This window comes from Phacochoerus africanus, chromosome 10 (genome assembly GCF_016906955.1).
Source record: "Phacochoerus africanus isolate WHEZ1 chromosome 10, ROS_Pafr_v1, whole genome shotgun sequence".
In the NCBI taxonomy this organism is placed as follows: Eukaryota; Metazoa; Chordata; class Mammalia; order Artiodactyla; family Suidae; genus Phacochoerus; species Phacochoerus africanus.
This window is the reverse complement of record NC_062553.1, coordinates 56022664-56042395: the sequence shown is the minus strand read 5'-3', so window position 1 is coordinate 56042395 and position 19732 is coordinate 56022664. Positions and strand designations below refer to the sequence as shown.

Sequence of the window (19732 nt, the reverse complement as noted above, 5' to 3'; positions counted from 1 at the left end):
ATGAATACAGGGTTTCCTTTTAGGTCAATGAAAATATTCTGAAATTAAATAGTGGTAGCAACTGCACTATCTTGTGAATATACTAAAAACTACCAAAACACATACTTTAAAATGGTTAATTTTATGGCATGTGAATTACATCTCAACTTTTCTTCTAACTGAATGTTCTTACCTGTAATTGTTATATTCTCTCTCTTTCAACTGATCAATGTGTCTCTTCTTCAAAAGTAGCTTTTGTTTCTCCACAATGAGAAGTGGCCTACAAATGCGACCTGCATCTGTATAGATCCGAATCTCTCTCTCACGAATATCTCTGATCATAGAAACCTATAAGTAAAAGGAAAAAAATACTCATGAACTTTTTATCATTAAGGCTTAGCTAATAATACAAAAAGATGAATAAATTAGCATATAAAATTAACAAATCTTGATTTATCATTGTTCAGATACTAAAAACCTACGTATAATTTAAAATTTCATATGAGGAGTTCCCGTTGTGGCACAGTGGTTAACGAATCCGACTAGGAACCATGAGGTTGCGGGTTCGGTCCCTGCCCTTGCTCAGTGGGTTAACGATCCGGCGTTGCCGTGAGCTGTGGTGTAGGTTGCAGACAAGGCTCGGATCCCGAGTTGCTGTGGCTGTGGCGTAGGCTGGCGGCTACAGCTCCGATTCGACCCCTAGCCTGGGAACCTCCATATGCCGCGGGAGCGGCCCAAAGAAATAGCAAAAAGACAAAAAAATAAAAAATAAAAAAATAAAAATAAAAAAAATAAAATTTCATATGAGATGAATATCTAACACCTTGGTAATCAAAGAGATGAGTAACATCTGGTTATAATGTCATGCAAAATAAAAGTGAAGAAAATATAACTGATATCACAAACACTAGCATAGGACAATTTCTTATCTTGCCTCTTTGATAATTACATATACTTCACCTTGTAGCCTTTCAATAACCTGCCCTGTATCACTGTGCCCCCATCAGTCTTTCCAGGTAAATAAGCCTGACTTCTCAAAATCACCTATAGGTGTGGCCCTAAGAAGCAAAAAAAAAAAAAAAAAAAAAGAATTTTCCACTGATCATATGTTGAAATTGTAAAAATTTTTTTTTTTGCCTTTTGCCTTTTGACGGCCACACCTGCAGCATATGGAGGTTTCCAGGCTAGGGGTCGAATCAGAGCTATAGCCACTGGCCTACACTACAGCCACAGCAATGGAGAATCCGAGCCGTGTCTGCAGCCTACACCACAGCTCACAGCAAGGCCAGATCCTTAACCCACTGAGCAAGACCAGGGATCGAACCTGCAACCTCATGGTTCCTAGATGGATTTGTTTCCACCAAGCCATGACGGGAACTCCAAAAGTATAAAATTCTTTCGGCCACATGCATGGCAGGGATCAAAATGGAACCACAGCAGTGACCCAAGCCACAGTATTAACACCAAATCCTTAACCACTAGGCCACCAAGGAACTCTGAAACTGTAATTCTTTTTTTTTTTTTTTCTTTTTGCCATTTCTAGGGCCGCTCCCATGGCATATGGAGGTTGCAAGGCTAGGGGTCTAATCAGAGCTTTAGCTGCTGGCCTACACCAGAGCCACAGCAACATGGGATCTGAGCCGCGTCTGCGACCTACACCAGAGCTCACAGCAATGCTGGATCCTTAACCCACTGAGCTAGGCCAGGGATCGAACCCTCAACCTCATGGTTCCTAGTCGGATTTGCTAACCACTGAGCCACGACAGGAACTCCTGAAACTGTAATATTTTTGATGTACTTGGTCAAATAAAGTATATTTAAATTATTTTCATATTTTTTAAACTTTTAAAATATGACTATTAAAAACTGTAATTACATATGTAATTCACATTATATTTCTACTGGACAGTGCTAGAAAGTATCAAAAGAATTTTCAGATAGTGTTCCCTAGTGGCTCAGCAGGTTAGGGCTCCAGCACTGCTACTGATGTGACTCTGGTTGCTGCTATGATGCAAGTTCAATCCCTAGCCCAGGAACTTCTGCATGCTGTGGGCATAGCAAAAAAAAAAGAAAAAGAAAAAAAACTGGGGGGAATGTACAATTAAGACCATAATCAATTATTTAAAGCACTACAAAATATGAAGTGCCAATACATATATGTCAAGAAGTAAACAAATAATTTCCTGTGAATTATCTAGATCTAAAATATATTCTTAAAAAGCCAACCAAGAAAGTAACTGCCAATGAGTTGAGAAATAGAAAAACAGATTGGTATTTCTCTAAAAAGTACTTTTAAAAGAGGGAAATCACATCTGGATAACTTTATTAAAGAAAGGATTGGATTACTCAGTATAAAACCAATAGTAAATTGGAGTTCTTATCATGGTGCAGTGGTTAAAAAATCCGACTGGGAACCATGAGGTTGCAGGTTGGATCCCTGGCCTTGCTCAGTGGGTTAAGGATATGGCATTGCTGCGAGCTGTGGTGTAGGTCACAGACTCGGCTCAGATCCCACGTTGCTGTGGCTCTGGCGTAGGCCGGTGGCTATGGCTCCGATTAGACCCCTAGCCTGGGAATTACCATATGCTGCATGAAAAGGCAAAAAGACAAGAAAAATAAAAAATAAAACCAATAGTAAATCATAAAAGCTTGATCAAAAACATCAAGCTGTCCCAAAGCAAAAAACCAAAAGCCAAGATACAGAAAATGTCCCACATTTCTTAGCCCATTTCCTGTCCTTAGAAAACAATCGAGGAGTTCCCGTCATGGCGCAGTGGTTAATGAATCTGACTAGGAACCATGAGGTTGCGGGTTCGGTCCCTGCCCTTGCTCAGTGGGTTAACGATCCAGCGTTGCTGTGAGCTGTGGTGTAGGTCGCAGACACGGCTCGGATCCCGAGTTGCTGTGGCTCTGGTGTAGGCCGGTGGCTACAGCTCCGATTCGACCCCTAGCCTGGGAACCTCCATATGCTGCGGCAGCGGCCCAAGAAATAGCAAAAAAAAAAGACAAAAACAAAAAAGAAAACAATCGAGATGAAACACAGTGAGCAAAAACACCATGTGCGGCAATCTCAAATGTCTGCTTTGAACCTTTAAAGAATTTCTAATAGAATATACAATATTATATTAGAACATAGCTAGTGGAATACAGCTCTATTGCCTTAATAGGAGGACATAAATTGAGCTGTGTCTCCTCAAAGGCCAAACAGTATCATCAGTCCTTCAAGAATACCAAAGAAAATAGGTCTTCTTGAAGGACTGATGACAGGAGCCTGATAGGTCCAAACTGAGGCGAAAGTCAGAAATGGGTAACATGGTGACCTCTGGTTATCAGAAAATAGGAAGGTAAAGAAAAAGTAGGAGACTCCTGAAAAATATACACAATTCTCCCACTTAGAGGTTTCCAACTCCATTTCCAGTGGAAGATTAAAGAACCTAATTGAAAGACACAGGGTCCATTTATAGGTTCAACACTCACTCCTTGTCAGACACTACACGTCAAGCACCGTGTTCAGAACTGAAAATACAAAAAGCCCTATAAAGACACTTTCCATGCTGCTGAGAAGTTAACACCGTGGTGAATGAGAGAGGCAAATAAATCAATAGTTACTACCTGAGATAAGCATTCTTTTTTCCTTTTTAGGGCTAACCTGCAGCATAAGGAAGCTCCCAGACTAAGGGTCAAATCAGAGCTGCAAGTGCTGGCCTACACCACAGCCACAGCCACATTCAAACTCCATCTGTGACCTACACCACAGCTCACAGCAAAGCCAGATCCTTAACCCACTGAGCAAGGCCAGGGATGGAACCTGCATCCTCAAGGATACTAGCTGGGTTTGTAACCTGCTGAGCCACAAAGGGAACTCAAGCATTCTACTTTTTAAGGAAATTATGCTACATACGGTCACAAATATCTAAATCAAGAGCTCAGCAAATAGGCTACAGGCCAAATCCGCCTTCGCCTGCTATCTATTTTTGTAAATAAAGTTTTACTGGTTCATGAATTGTCTATGGCTACTTTTCTCCACAACAGCAGAGCTGAATGTACAACAGACACTGTAAGGTAAACACACCCTAAAACATTGAATCTTTAGCCCTTCAAAGAAAATGTCTATCGATCTCTAATCAAAATCAAACTGAGGGGCCAGGTAAAACACCCTGAAGGTGATGAGTTACTACTAGAACTCAGCAGAATTAGTGACATTTACCTAAAAACAGTAATCGGCACCCTTTTCTCTTGCCCATTTTTCAGGAGGTATGGGTGACAGAGAGCAAAGGCATTCCAGGCTGAGAGAGGGGCCCATTAAGGGAAAGAGCCCTAAAACAACATAAAAAATTTAAATTTACTCTAGAGAACACAGAAAAGCTAGAGGCAGCTCTCAGCAGACACACATGGCATGAACCAGGTTCTCAGTTACAAAAACACAGCCACTGTTGATTCTTAGGGTTTCTCCCAGCCCTGCCCACCCCCAAGTGAGGCATCCTGTTCCTGACTTCAAGCTACGAATACACCCACGAGAAACCCCGGGTCTGCCCACTTGAGGAAGGCCTGGAGCAGCCGAACCTCAGTTCTCTACTTTGCCACATAGACAGGAGGCCAGCCTAAGTGTGCTACAGTTTCCTCTCCAGACCTACTTTCACCTAGACAGACCCCAAGGTATAGCTTTAGGAGAATCAAAAGCCTGAGCCCTATCCCTCAAGGCAGTGCCCTAAGAGCAAAAGCCCTATCTGAGGGAAAAATAAAGCTCACGCTACATTTTAATGATTAAAAAAAAGAAAAAAATCCAAGAATGCCCATTGTGGCTCAGCAAGTTAAGGACTCGATGTTGTCTCTCTGAGGATGGAGGTTCAATCCCTGGCATTGTATTAAGGATACAATGTTACCATAAACTGTGGTGTCGATCACAGATGCAGTTCAAATACCATGTTGACATGGCTGAGGTGTAGGCCACAGCTGCAGCTTGGTTTCCCCCGGCATGGGCACTTCCATGTGCTGCAGGTATGGCCATAAAAAGAAAAAAAGAAAAAAAAATCCCACCCTAATCCAGAGCACGTCAGCATCCACCAAAATCTAAGAGAATCTGATAAAAGTCAATCGCACTGCATGAATGAATCTTTGGAGTCAGACAAAGGAGAAATCAGAGCTGATCATGCCTTTTAAAAGCATTACTGTCACAATGAACTTCTTTGCAGAACAGATACTGACTCACAGACTTTAAAAAAATTGTGGTTTCCAAAGGAGACAGTTTGTGGGGTAGGAGGATGCGCTGGGGGTGTGGGATGGAAATACTATAAAACTGGATTGTGATGATCATTGTACAACTATAAATGTAATAAATTCATTGAGTAATTAAAAAATAATAATCAAAAAAAGTAATACTGTCAGCTTTACAAAAAGATTCTCAAAAGAATTTTTTACTTTAAAATGTAATTTGAATTCTAAAGTGTAATTTAATAACTTATATTACCCATCAAAATTTTAGATGCATATATCTAAGGCATTAAAGCAAGCAATACCTTACACTTAAATTTAGCTCTAAATATCACCTAGACTTTTGACAATAAACTTAACAATTCAAAGGAAATGAAATTCATTCAAGAAAGATACCAATGCAAAGATAACTTTCACTAGTCTTGTGCCTTGTTTGGAAATCCCATAGATCACACCCTCTTGGTTAATTCAAGACTCTTCTTACCTCAGACACGATGATGTCCATCTGGCGCCGCAGTTTCCTTAGAGTGTTCATCAGTTGTTCAGGGTCTTTATGTATTCCAACCCAGCAGCCATTAACAAAGATCTTGGTTGCACTAAAATGCAAAATCAAAGGCATTTTGCACTTAATAACTCTAAGCAATAACCAAAGGCTAACAACAGTGTCTAAAGAATTGTATCTATACGCACTCAGCAATAGCTGCAGGAGAAATTTCTTCTAAATTTTCCATACTCCATTCTTCTAAAAACTCTAGAATTGGAGAAGGTTGAGATCCAACTGAAATATAAGCCATCAGGGCTAAATTCTTCACAAGTCCTACAGCGTGGCCCTTGGGATAAGTAAAGTACATATTAGTCACAGTGATTTAACATGCCTATCAAAATTCTCTCCATAAATATTTGTCCTTCAGGATGTACTCTTACTTCCTAAGAACAAAAATATAAATAATATTTTGGTTCTAAAGTATACTACGTAATTAAATTAAAATTTACTTCTAAAGTAATTATATCCTAACATAACCCCTCTCAGACTTTCTGTCTGGGACACAAATGCTAGCCCATTACCTCTGGGGTCTCAGCAGGACACACCATTCCCCATAATGTATTGTGCAACTGCCTTGGTTTCGCTAGTTTGCCGTCTCTACCAATGGGAGAGTTTAAACGACGAAGGTGAGAAAGAGTAGATGCAAAAGTCAGGCGGTTTAATACCTAGAAAACAAAGCGAATCTTTATAACGTTTGGGCACTTCTGTTACTCACACGATCACATTTCTGGCAAATACTAGAACAAGGCAAAGGCATTTTGACATATGATCCACTTAGTGTCCACCTCTCCCATCCCTCCCTTCTCTTCCCTGTCCTGCCCTGGGAGGTCCTGTTCACCCTGGGAACCTCACCGACCCTTACAGCAGGATGGCAAACGAATGACATACGCATCTACCACAGCACATAAACGCTCATGGTCTCTCTCCAGCCATGATGGTGTCAGTCCCACAGGAGTGGGGCTTTCTCATTTATTTGTTCTGTCCTCTGCTGTGTCCCAGTACCTAGAACAGTACTTGGCATGCACTGGGCACTAAGTGTTAAATGCACGTTAAATGCGACCAACTCACAGGCCTTGTGCATGGCAGACTAATCCATCCCAGAACCTTTCCAGGCCTAAAGCCTCTGAATCCAACAGGAGAATCAATACTTAGAGAATATTAAGCAAAGTAACACTTAGAAGAAAGGCAACACGGAGAGAGACATAAAGCCACCAAACACAGACGCAGTGTACCTGGTAATAAGCCACCGCTCTTCTGGCCCTACAACACCCCATCCTCCTTCCTCTTCCTACATCTCTCATCAGGTGGACGCCGTCACACTTCCCTGAATCTTCCAACCCAAACATCTCAAATTTTTTTGGTCTCTGACTTCCGCCTTTCACACATCAGTACACGTGCGCTGTCAGCTCTTCACACTTTCTCAAAAAGCCAGCCCCTCTATTCCCAGGGTCACAGACAGCTCCTCACCTCTTACACTGTCAGCACTCGCCAACCCTGGCCATCTCCCCTCCAATGTGCCACCTGGTCACCAAAGTCTATGTCCCCATCACTCACCCACGTGGACAAACGCCAAGTGGATGCCCACAGACCAGCTCCAGGGGAGCCTGCTGACAAGAAACTCTTCCCAATGAGGCCCCAGATGCCTTCGCTACATCTCCGGACGCCTGCAGCCCAAGCACTCTGCCTCCAGCCCGAAGACCATCCTGTGGCCAGAGAATGGATGTGCTCCCACTCTCCTTGGCCTGGCGGGATGTCAGCACCTCTACACCAGACCCCCCACCACCTCACCAAGAACTGCTCTGCGTCCCCACTCCGTGGAGGGGCCATCCTTCAACTACCCAACACAAAGTCCTACAGAACCTGCTTCCTCTTGCTTCTCAAGTCTGTCCTGCACTCCATCCCTGCACAAGCACTCCAGGGCAGGCCTAACGAATGGCTTCTCACTCGGCTACCGCAACCATCCTTCCTTCCACCTCAGCCCGCCCTTCTCCATCTCTTTGCTCACAACAATCACTGTGAAGCCTCCTGAGAATAATCCTGAACAGGACTCTGCCTAGGAGCTGCTCCCAGCTCCCGTCTCCACCCCACGGCCTTCACCCGCCCCCTCTGATGGACAGCGCCAGCCTGCTCCAGCTCCGTCCACCACACATGCCCTCCCCGCTCCGTCCCTTTGCTCAGGATGTCAGCAGTTTTCTCCAGCTTTCTTGACAACTGCTGGTTCTAACCTACCTCCAGGCCTGGTCTATTTCCCAACTACCTCTAGAGATTCAGCTCAAGTGTTACCTCCAAAAGAAAATATTCCTTTTCATCTTCTCAGCCTATACTAAAACCCCTCTTCCAGCATTCCCAGAGAGGCGTGCATAGCTCTCACTTCATACTCACTGTACGGCCTGTAATGTCTGTTTACATCCATCTGGGGGTAGAGACTGTCAACTACTGAAGGTCAGGGCTCGTTTTAGTCATTTTTGCATCGCCAATGCCAACAAGTGGCAGAGTGCCTGGCACATCCCGAATCCCACAGCCACACATAGTACCCAAATGGCAGGATGTCATTTATCATAATTCAGCTCAAAACAGGGTGAGCTGTACATGGATGAATGTTTCTTCTGAGAGAAGATGAGCTCCTTGAGGGCAGGAACAGTATCTCATTAATGCTCATGAACCAGGCATCACCAACACCAGGAAGGCTCCACAAACCCTTACTCAAGGGCTAGTAGCAGTCTCCATTTTTTTTTTTTTTTTCCTTTGGTCCTTTTAGAGCCGCACCCGCAGCATATGGAAGTTCCCAGGCTAGGGGTGGAATGGGAGCTACAGCTGTTGGCCTACACCACAGCCACAGAAATGCAGGATCTGAGCCAAGTTTGCAAGCTACACAAAGCTCAGAGCAACACCGGATCCTTATACCACTGAGCGAGGCCAGGGATTGAAACTGAGTCCTCATGGGTACTAGTAAGATTCGTTTCCTCAGAGCCATGACGGGAACTCCCCCTCCAAGAATTTCTAAAAGCATCAGGTTTCTAGGAATCAAGTGGTTAATGCTGGTGTCTGAATGCTGAATTAATCAGGTGACATGGGTATAGGCTAGTTTTAAAAAAAGCAAACAGAAGGAGATCCTCTCCATAAATCTAGAGGTGTGCCTTACAAATCTTCAATCTTACATTAAAATCACACACAAAAAAATTTTTTTAAATGCCTAGTGAGACATTTTTGTAAACAGTTTCCATTACTCCCTCTAAGAGTAGTTACTGCCATCACTGCACACACAGGCCAACACAGAGAAATCAGTGTCAGAAATATTACAGTTTGCAAAAAAGGTAGAGATATGCTCATTTATCCTCTGGGCATCATCTTCTCACATGGAGCTTTTAAGACAGAAAAATTTCACAAACATGGACTGTCTCATCACCTAGGTGGCTAGTAGTATTTATTAATGATCTTGACTCAAAAGCCAAAACTTTAAATCTCTCAGTGATACTGACAGCTCAATTAAGAAAAATTTCACTTTTTTTGTCTCTTTTTTTTGTCTTTTTGCCATTTCTTGGGCTACTTCCTCGGCATATGGAGGTTCCCAGGCTAGGGGTCTAAACGGAGCCGTAGCCGATGGCCTACACCAGAGCCACAACAACGCTGGATCCAAGCCGCGTCTGCAACCTATACCACAGTTCACGGCAACGCTGGATCCTTAACACACTGAGCAAGGCCAGGGACCGAACCCTCAACCTCATGGTTCCTAGTCAGATTTGTTAACCACTGCGCCACAACGGGAACTCCAAAACTTTCACTTTTATATTCAAAAGCCTCCAAGTGCTTCTACATCTGACCAAAAGAAAAAAACAAAAAAAAGAAAACTTCAATTCAAACAATTTAAACTCTACTAGCTCCACAACATTTCCTCATGAAACCTGCAGTCACAGCTGACGTCCTTACCTGCGACACGCCGGCTCTGGCCTGATGGGCTTTCTTCTGGTCACCCCAGTTTCCAGTAGCTAAAGAGTATTTTAGGCCATCAGATATAATCCTTGTTTTAATTGCCAGCTCCAGGTTAAAATCTTTTCCTCGATCAATGAACTTCTGTGCATAGATCCGTACTTCCTTAAGCAAATTCTTAAACATTCTGCCCAATAAAACGGTATTGTTTTAAATACATAAAGGTCTATAATATGCATTCTCAACAGGGAAAATACTGCCCACAAGGGAGACAGAAGTGGTTGAGCTAAAGGAGGGAGGGAGGTTTTACTTCCTTCTATACGAAAGCACAGATGTCCATATGTTAACAAACACAGGCAAAGCAGTTAGGAAAAAAGGTAAAAAGAGGCTCCTTAGTGAGGTGATAACAAAAGGTTGAAAAACACTAATTTATAACACAATAAATAAGAGAAAATGCACAAAACACTGCTACTATTATATTTGTATTAAACTGTCTACATTATTTTTATGAACAATTTTTCAATTATATAAGTATTACATATTAATTATAAGGAAATATGGAAAATATAAAAATGTTTCATAATAAAAATCACATAACCCCAACACTCACACAACCACTACTAATATTTCAACAGATTTCCCTCCAGCTTTGTGTTTTCATAAACTGCAAAGCAGAACTAATAAAAATTCCAATATCAGCACTTAGAAAACCAAGGCAATAATTCAGCTTTCTCAAATGCCCTATAAAGGTAGAGAAGAATAAAGAACATATAAACCAGTAATAAACTGTCCTCACAATCCTGAAATTCTCAGACACAAAGCAGAACTACACTGGCAAGTGACCAAGAGAATGTATCCAACTTCATATGCAGCCATGGTGCAAGATGGCTTAGCACCTCCCCCAAAGTGCAAAAACCTAAGTGAGCTCTACTTTAACGATGTCACCCTGTATGTCTTACCCTCTAAATAAGAATGCAAGGAGTGGTCCAGCAAGGTCCAATCTTTTGTTTCCATAGTGATCTCTGTCATCTAGTTCTCTTCTACCCAGAGCTGCTAGAAGCAACCTATGAACCATATACCTTAAAAAAAAAAAAAAAAAAAAAAAAAGGAAAGAAATAAGACATGGTGCTGGCTTTTTGTTGTTGTTGTTGTTGTTGTTGCTATTTCTTGGGCCGTTCCCACGGCATATGGAGGTTCCCAGGCTAGGGGTTGAATCGGAGCTGTAGCCACCGGCCTACGCCAGAGCCACAGCAACGCGGGATCCGAGCCGCATCTGCAACCTACACCACAGCTCACGGCAACGCCGGATCGTTAACCCACTGAGCAAGGGCAGGGACCGAACCCGCAACCTCATGGTTCCTAGTCGGATTCGTTAACCACTGCGCCACGACGGGAACTCCAGGTGCTGGCTTTTTTAAAGGCTATGTATTAAAAACAGCAATTTTGACATTTTTAGCTTTAAGTAAAAAATTTATCTCAACCATATCTTGAAAAAAAAACCTAAAACAATGAAATTTAACGTACCCCAAGAAATAAGCTTTCTTGGTCTCACAAAAATCACTCACGCCAACATGAGGGAGCATTTCTTTCTGTAAGACCTCCTTGGCATATTTAATTCTTTTCTCTTTAGTGACACCAGGCTTTGCCCCTCTTGAACCAATGAAGTTTAGTGCAACATTCTGTTCTTGGATGACAAAAGCTTCATCAAGAGAAGGTTTAACCTATCAGTTAAACAAAAATTATTTTCAAAATCATTATCTTCAAAATAACTCATTTATCACCGAACTTATAATATGTTAACTTATTACTGTTTGAAAGGTTATCCTTATGAACCTAACTGAATATGCAAATATTTTTAGAAAATCAAGGAATCACAAAATCTTAGAACTTCAACACACCTCCGAGATCTAGAGAATCTTTGAAAAAAATCCACTTATCAGCACAGACATTATACTTTCTAGAAAAATACAAGTAATTACATTATAACAGAGCAGAGTGGGTACTCGGAGTTTTTGTTGTTTTTATACTTTAACGAACAATTTTTTAAATATCTAAAATCAAATTAGAGAAATTTAATACTCAAATTAAAATTTACTAAGCCTCAAATGAATAAATGTGACACTGTTTTCATCCTTGGTTTAAGAGGTTATCTTTACTTTTAACTACTTACTTATTATCTTTAAGTTAAAGAAAAAAAAAAAAAACAGGAGTTCCTGTCATGGCTCAGTGGTTAAGGAACCCGACTAGGAGCCATGAGGACGTGGGTTCGATCCCCGGCGCCTCGCTCAGTGGGTTAAGGATCCGGCATTGCTGTGGCTGTGGTGTAGGCCAGCAGCTACAGCTCTGATTCGACCCCCTAGCCTGGGAAATCTCCATATGCCACAGGTGTGGCCCTGTAAAGACAGAAAAAAAAAAAAGAAAAAAGAAAAAAAACCAACAGAACATGTGACTACTGCTAAAAGAATAACAACCGGAATCCATTTTGGTAATGTAACCATATAAATAAATACTAACTAAAATATACCCCACTTTCTAAATCTGAGACTAATGTTTAGCCTGTATTCTACCTCATTTCTCTGTACTCTTAAGACTCTGGACAATTCAGGACAACGTGAAGAATATATCAACCACCTGAAGAGAGACAAGGGGCACCAATGGGAAAGACTGGTAAGGAAATGAGGATTTTTCTAGACTCAACGAGCCTTCCTGGAGGAAACTAAGGGATGCCACTGGGAAGTTGCCATTCCCAATAATAGGACAAAAGTGACACCCTGTGACTCCCTGGGAAGCATAGTAAGATCTCTATCTGTCCTGCCAAAACAAGCATAAACAGAATCTAATCATGCGGAACCAGCAGAAAAACCTAAAGTGAAGGATATTCTACAAAATAAATGGCCTATCCCTTCCAAAATTTTCAGGGTTATAAAAGACTGAGGGGGAGTTCTTGTCATGGCTCAGAGGAAACGAATCTGACTAGCATCCATGAGGCTGTAGGTTCAATCCCTGGCCTTGCTCAGTGGGTTAAGGATCTGGTATTGCCGTGAGCTGTGGTGGAGGTCGCAGACGCAGCTCAGATCCGGCGTTGCTGTGGTTGTGGTATAGGCCAGCGACTACAGCTCTGATTAGACCCCTAGCCTGGGAACCTCCATGTACCGTGGGTGTGGCCCTAAAAAGACAAAAAAGAAAAAAAAAAAAAGATTAAGGAAAAAGACAAGAGAAAGTGAAAAGAGATGAAGAATCAAATGCCGTTAAGGAACTTATCAGGAACACTAGCAAAAACCTGACTCTTTCTAGGTTAATAGCATATATTTACCAAAGTCCCAATTTTACAGATTGTACTATGACTATGTGAGTAAACGTCCAGGTTTGAGAAAACATACACTGAAGTATTTGGGGTAAAGGACATGATGCCTAAAACTTACTCTCAAGTGATTCAGAAAACAAATAACCTGTATATATAAAGAGAACCCCAAAGCAACTGTGGCAAAGGTAACAGCTAAACATGGGTGAATGTGAGTACAGAGTATACAAGAGTCATTTGCAACTTTTCTGTAAGTTTAAAATGATTGCAAAAAAAAAAAAAAAAAGGGGAGTTCCCGTCATGGCTCAGTGGTTAACGAATCCGACTAGGAACCATGAGGTTGCGGGTTCGATCCCTGGCCTTGCTCAGTGGGTTAAGGATCCAGTGTTGCCGTGAGCTGAGGTGTAGACTGCAGACACAGCTCGGATTCTGCGTTGCTGTGGTTGTGGTGTAGGCTGGCGGCTACAGCTCTGATTCGACCCCTAGCCTGGGAACCTCCATATGCCACGGGAGCGGCCCAAGAAATGGCAAAAAAAAAAAAAAAAGAAAGAAAGAAAGAAAAAGAAAAAGGTTTTTTTTAAAAAAAAAAAAAAAAGAGAAGAGTTCCCATCTTGGCTCAGCGGGTTAAGGACCCGACGTTGTCTTGGTGAGGACATGGACTCAATCCCTGGCCTCGCTCAGTGGGTTTAGGATCCAGGGTAGGCTACAGATGCATTTTGGATCCGGTGTTGCCGTGACCAGGGCGTAGGCTTCAGCTACAGCTTCAATTCAACCCCAAACCTGGGAACTTCCAGGTGCAGAACTTCCACATGCCACAGGTATGGCTGTTCAAAAACAAAAATGCCTTTGGAATGGATGGGCAATGAGGTCCTGCTATAGAGCACTGGGAACTATATCTAGTCACTTATGATAGAGGATAACATGAGAAAAAGAACATATATGTGTATGTGTGACTGGGTCACTTGGCTGCAGAGTAGAAATTGACAGAACACTATAAACCAACTATAATGAAAAAAATAAAAATAGCTTTTAAAAAAAATTTTTAAAAGAATAAAATATCGGAGTTCCTGTTGTGGTACAGCGGAAACAAATCTGAATAAGAACCATAAGGTTGCGAGTTTGATCCCTGGCCTCGCTCAGTGGTTTAAAGATCCAGTGTTGCCATGAGCAGATGCGGCTCCGATCCAGTGTTGCTGTGGCTGTGGCATAGGCCAGCGGCTACAGCTCCGACCTACACCACAGCTCACGGCAATGCCAGATCCTTAACCTAGCCTGGGAACATCCATATGCCACAGGAGCAGACCTCAAAAGACAAAAAAAAAAAAGTAAAATATCAACTGGCTTTTCCTTTTTACTAAACTGCACCACACTAGTATGCTTTCATTTCAATTTTTTTTTGGCCACGCCTTCTGCATGCAGAAGTTCCTGGGCCAGGGATCAATCCTATGCCACAGGAGAGGCCTGAGCCACAGCAGTGACAGCACAGCTTAACTCAATGAGCCACCAGGGAACTCCCCAGTCTTGTATGTTTTTATGATTTTCCTTAATTCCTGTTTCTTGTTGCTGCTGTCAGTGAACTCTGGCTGCCTCTAGTTTCCATGTCTATTTTACACAGGATTGTCAGGAGAGAGGCCAGGCAGGGCTGAGGCTTTCACAAACAACAAGCAGCACAGGGTCTGCAATAGCTACACTGGTCTTCAGACACCTTTCTCCTGCTTTTTAGGATGAAAAATAGTAACTTTAAACCTCTTGTAAAACACTATGAATATATTTTGTTTTCACATTACCATTTCCATCATCTCTGGATCTTCAAAGTCATAAATAATATGCTCTAAAATATCTCTGTCAGACACAAAACCCAATGCTCTGAACACAATAATGATGGGAACTTCTTGCTTGATATATGGAAGGGTTGCCACAATACGCTGACCAATAGCACTCTTTTTTGCACCCTAGAGAAATAAATCATCATTAGAATATGAGGACAGAGAGATGGCAGCCATATATAAACACCACAAGAAGCATTTTATATACATGTTCATTGTATGTACTTCAAAAGAAGCATGTCTCTAATACTGTAAGAAGCATCCAAAGGCTGCTTTTCAAAATGGCTGTAACGGGTTTACTCATCTGAAGGACAGGCTGGTCATTTAAGCCTGAGAGAACTTCCATTCTCTGTCAGGATCCTCTAGGACTCCCCAAGACTGCATTTGGAAATGATCTCTGGCTCCAAAAGAACGTCAACACAGACTCACCTCGCCCTTTCTCCCCACCAGAAACATTACAAATTTTGGAATAAAGAAATAGGGGAGAATTTCCCATCATGGTGCAGCAGAAACAAATCCAACTAGGAACCATGAGATTGCAGGTTCAATCCCTGGCCTTGCTCAGTGGGTTAAGGATCCAGCATTGCCATGAACTGTGGTGTAGGCTGCAGACCCGGCTCGGATCCCACACGGCTGTGGCTGTGGAGTAGCTACGATTTGACCCCTAGCCTGGGAATTTCCATATGCTATGGGTGCGGCCCTCAAGAGACCAAAAAAAAAAAAAAGCAGTGACTGATTGCTAATCTAAACATGTTTTTAAAAGATACCAGCAAAATTCTAATGGTGTATACAGATGGTATGCACATCTGTATTTTTTTGCATTAAGACTATTTCTGGATGGATTCATAAGAAATTATTAAGAGCAGCTACCTCTAGGGAAGAGATCTTAAGGGTCAGAGGAAGACTATTTTTTACACTGTACTCTTTTCTGTACTTTTTGAACTATTTTAATGTGCATATATGACTTATTAAAAAAATTTTAATAAATAAAAATGTATGTGGAATTAAACAGTTAATTACAAATTTCCAATATAGGTGCATAGATTAAATCAAGCAATCTGAGTAACATAACCAGAGCACAGCACATACTCAAAAAAAGCTAGCTGCTATTAGATTACATCACTGTAAGCAACATGTCTGAGACAGTTGGCTTCTGAGATGGTGCCCGGTGAGCCCTGACCACTCTTACACTGTTAGTTCTTGAGTATCAACTGGACATGCTGACGTGCATCTCACAAAGACCACAGGCTGCTCGCTGCTTCCAGGATGAAGGCACCAAAGCTGGTGATTTCCCTCCTGCCTGTGTGCTCCAGGGCTCTCCCTCCCTCTCCCTGACATGCCAGCTGCCTGTTGTCAGTGGCTGCATGGAGGTGGCCCTGTAGCAGGGAACTGGATCTAGCTGCCCACCATGCAAATCAGCCCTCAGACAAACACCCTGACTGCAGCCTCGTAAGAGGCGCTTGACCAGAGGACCCAGCTAAGCCACACCCAGAAACTGTGGAATGGTGCTACTGCAGTAATTTGTTATGTAGCAATAAGCAAATAATAAAATGCCTACCATACAACAGTGATAATATGCTCCAGAAAGACTTTTTGACTAAGCAGTCTGGTAACTTATAAAACTAGACCACAAGGAATAAACCCAAACAGTATCATGCCACAGCCCTTACCTGTCCTCCTCTGGCCAGCATGCTAACCCAGATAGTACTGGTGGGTCGAGAAGAATTCTCCAGACATGATCTACACTCTCCAGTGTAGGCATATTTAGAGTCCTTTTTGGCAAACACATAGACTGTGTTTGTTGCCATTTTCTCTTGAGCAATCAGAACCTATATAAACAATAAAAGTTATAACCTTAAAACCCACAATCCCTGAAGAAGAAAGCAGAGTGAAATTTGCATCTTAATTTCACCATATGGAGTCACTGAAACATCAATTCTTAAACTTCACATACTCCATTCTGCATAAATGCTTCACAGAAATATGTAAGTTGAAACAACTGAAAAAATTTCTAGTGCATATAATATATGGCAAATAAAGTTTTGGTTTAATATAAATTCAGGTGTCACTTCCTTAGTAATTCAACTGCCACTTCCAGATTAAAATAAAAAGTAAACTTTTGTATAGGATAATTTTTATTTTTTGCTTTTTAGGGCCGTACCTGCAGCACATGGAGGTTTCCAGGCTAGGGGTCAATTTGGAGCTGCACCTGCCAGCCTACACCACAGCCACAGCAACTCGGAATCCGAGCCGTGTCTGTGACCTACACCAGAATTCATGGCAACACCAGATCCTTAACCCACTGAGTGAGGCCAGGGATCGAACCCACATCTTCATGGATATTAGTTGGGTTTGTTTCCACTGAACCAGTATGAGAACTCCAAAAGTTTACTTTTTAATTTCAACTTTTTCAAGATATAAATCTAATTAACATTTTGTAGTTTTTTTAAAATAATGTGATTATACCTTTTCTGATCCATTAATAATAAAGTAGCCACCAGGATCCAAGGGGCATTCATTTAACTCACAAAGATCACGGTCTGTTAAGCCATTCAATAGGCAGTAAGTTGAACGCAGCATAATTGGAATTTTTCCTATAAAAGTTTTCTGATGTTGCGTCTGGAGTTGTTCTTCACCTTCTTTAATGACTGTTTTTGTTATATCAACATAAAGCGGAGCAGAGTACCTTTGAAAATAAAAACAAATCACAAGTTTATAGTAAAGTATTTGCTCACATACTCAACTGGTTAAAATGACATTTTCTGAATTGCATTTCAGCATCAGTTGCTAGAAAAGAAGTATCTTACGTGAGATTTCGTAACCTGGCCTCATTTGGCATCATTGGGGAAGGAGCTCCATCTCTTTCCCAATGGGTAGGCTTGGAGAGGTAAATCTGTTCAAACTTCAGCAAATACCTTGGCTAAAATGAAACCAAAAACCATGAAAAGGATAAGTAATTTTTTCCATAAAAGATATGATTTCCTTTGATCAACATTAACATTTTGAGTAGAAACAGCTCTAGAAAATGCCAAAGTTAATTCACTTTACTAATATGGTGACCATGCAAAGTCAACATCCATATTCCATTAGATGTCAAGTTTCATGCTTCATCGCTCTCTTAACGTGGAAGACAAAAAGAGACTTAATAAGTCTCTTATTATATAAACAGAGACTAAGCACATACCATATGCTCTGAGTTCATATCAAACAAGAGAAATAGATTTGCATTAATGATCTACATAGCCATTTCATGTTTCCTCTCCTTAGTTCAAGTCAGGTTTCTCAAGTTACCAGAAAACAAAGAAAAGATAAATTCATACAATTAGAAATGTGCTCTCATTTAATCAATAGAACATAAAAAAGTAAACCTAACCCTTCAATTAAACATACAGAAAATCCTAATTATTATTCTACATAAAAGAATTAGAATTTCCTACCCTGGCTAACTATATATCAGCCCACAGTAAAAAAAAAAAAAAAGAAAAAGAAAAAGAAAAAAAAAGTTTTCAATTAATTATTTATTTGCTACCCAATAATACAAGATCCATGAAAACTTTCCAGGGCTAAATGGGTAGCCGATTACTCTCTAAATAAAACCTCAGGGAGTTCCCATTGTGACGCAGTGGTTAACGAATCCGACTAGGAACCATAAGGTTGCAGGTTCGGTCCCTGCCCTCGCTCAGTGGGTTAACGATCCGGCGTTGCCGTGAGCTGTGATGTAGGTCGCAGACGCGGCTTGGATCCTGCGTTGCTATGGCTCTGGAGGAGGCCAGTGGCTCCAGCTCCGATTCAACCCCTAGCCTGGGAACCTCCATATGCTGCGGGAGCGGCCCAAAGAAATAGCAAAAATACAAAAAAATAAAAAAATGAAACCTCAGGAAAGGAAAAGGCGGAATTAAGCAGACCATTGAAGGAAAATACTGATACCCAATTTCCCAAACTGGAGTAGGGATACAGAACAAAGAGAACTGGTGGTGACAATGAAGCAACGGGAAGCCAGCCATCCAACTCATGTCCAGCGTCACCCTTGTCTAGGACATTATCTTCTGAAACTTAAGGTAGTCCAAGATTTTAATCTGTGTCCAGCCTCTTCCCACTCCAAATGTACACTCCCAAAATAACCACTTTAAAATAATGCTTCAGTCAGGTGCATTACCTGACAATCTTTCCACAATTCCCCAAGAGCCCCAGTGACACCCACAGCCTATGACAATCTGGTTCCCTCTTCCACTGACACCAGTTAAAAACAGATATACTGACAAACAATATAGTGACTATGGTCCCCATTCCATCCATGAGCCAAATACACCAGCATTTTTTGCTGAAGTTATTAAATACCTTTACTGAAACAAACACCCTTTGTGTCAGTTCAAGTCCCTCCATCTCTTCCTCTAGGTTCTGATACCCCAATTTGAGGGGCCCTTCCTCCAGCAGTACTCACTCTCCAGCAGCACCATGAATATGGTGGATTATATTGTAATCTCCCTTGGTTTGCAAAGACATGAAGAACACATGCCTTAAGTACAAAAAGGCATTTTACACCCATTTTTCCAACACAGTGCCAGAGAAGTCAGTTATTTTTGTCTTCTATTGTTATGATAATGTATTTCATGCAAAAAAATAATGGAAAAAGTCCTTCACATATTTTTTCTTACACTGTGAGTCCTTATACTGTGAAAGAAAAAAGTGAGGTTTTCTGAAGCAATGTAACTATTTCTGGCTTGCTTCCCTTAGTAGTTCATCATATCTCTGTGAGTTTCCTCTGTCTATTAAATACCTACTATCTGAGTAAGTATCAGGGGCTGCATCACTTGCAAAAATGCATCTCTCCATTGTAAGAATAAGTCAGGAGCTGCTTGAAGACAAACACACTACTAAAACCACCTACAGACTTTCTTTTTTTTTTTTTTTAACCTTAAGGCCAGGTGAGAGAAGGGCTGAAAT

At 41.5% G+C, this 19732-nt stretch overlaps 1 protein-coding gene across 2 annotated transcripts in view; it reads right to left on the bottom strand.

Moving 5' to 3' along the window:
• LOC125137531 (DNA-directed RNA polymerase II subunit RPB2) overlaps positions 1-19732 on the bottom strand; it is a 49190-nt gene that overhangs the window by 18465 nt on the left and 10993 nt on the right. For both annotated transcript variants that reach the window (XM_047798291.1, XM_047798290.1), the window contains 11 exons: positions 17596-17708; positions 17255-17474; positions 16459-16617; positions 14750-14914; positions 11186-11382; positions 10621-10740; positions 9662-9848; positions 6256-6399; positions 5881-6020; positions 5675-5786; positions 173-327 (listed from right to left, as the gene is read on the bottom strand). In XM_047798291.1, the coding sequence (XP_047654247.1) occupies positions 173-327; positions 5675-5786; positions 5881-6020; positions 6256-6399; positions 9662-9848; positions 10621-10740; positions 11186-11382; positions 14750-14914; positions 16459-16617; positions 17255-17474; positions 17596-17708 (1712 nt within the window). The remainder of the gene's footprint in view (positions 1-172; positions 328-5674; positions 5787-5880; positions 6021-6255; positions 6400-9661; positions 9849-10620; positions 10741-11185; positions 11383-14749; positions 14915-16458; positions 16618-17254; positions 17475-17595; positions 17709-19732) is intronic.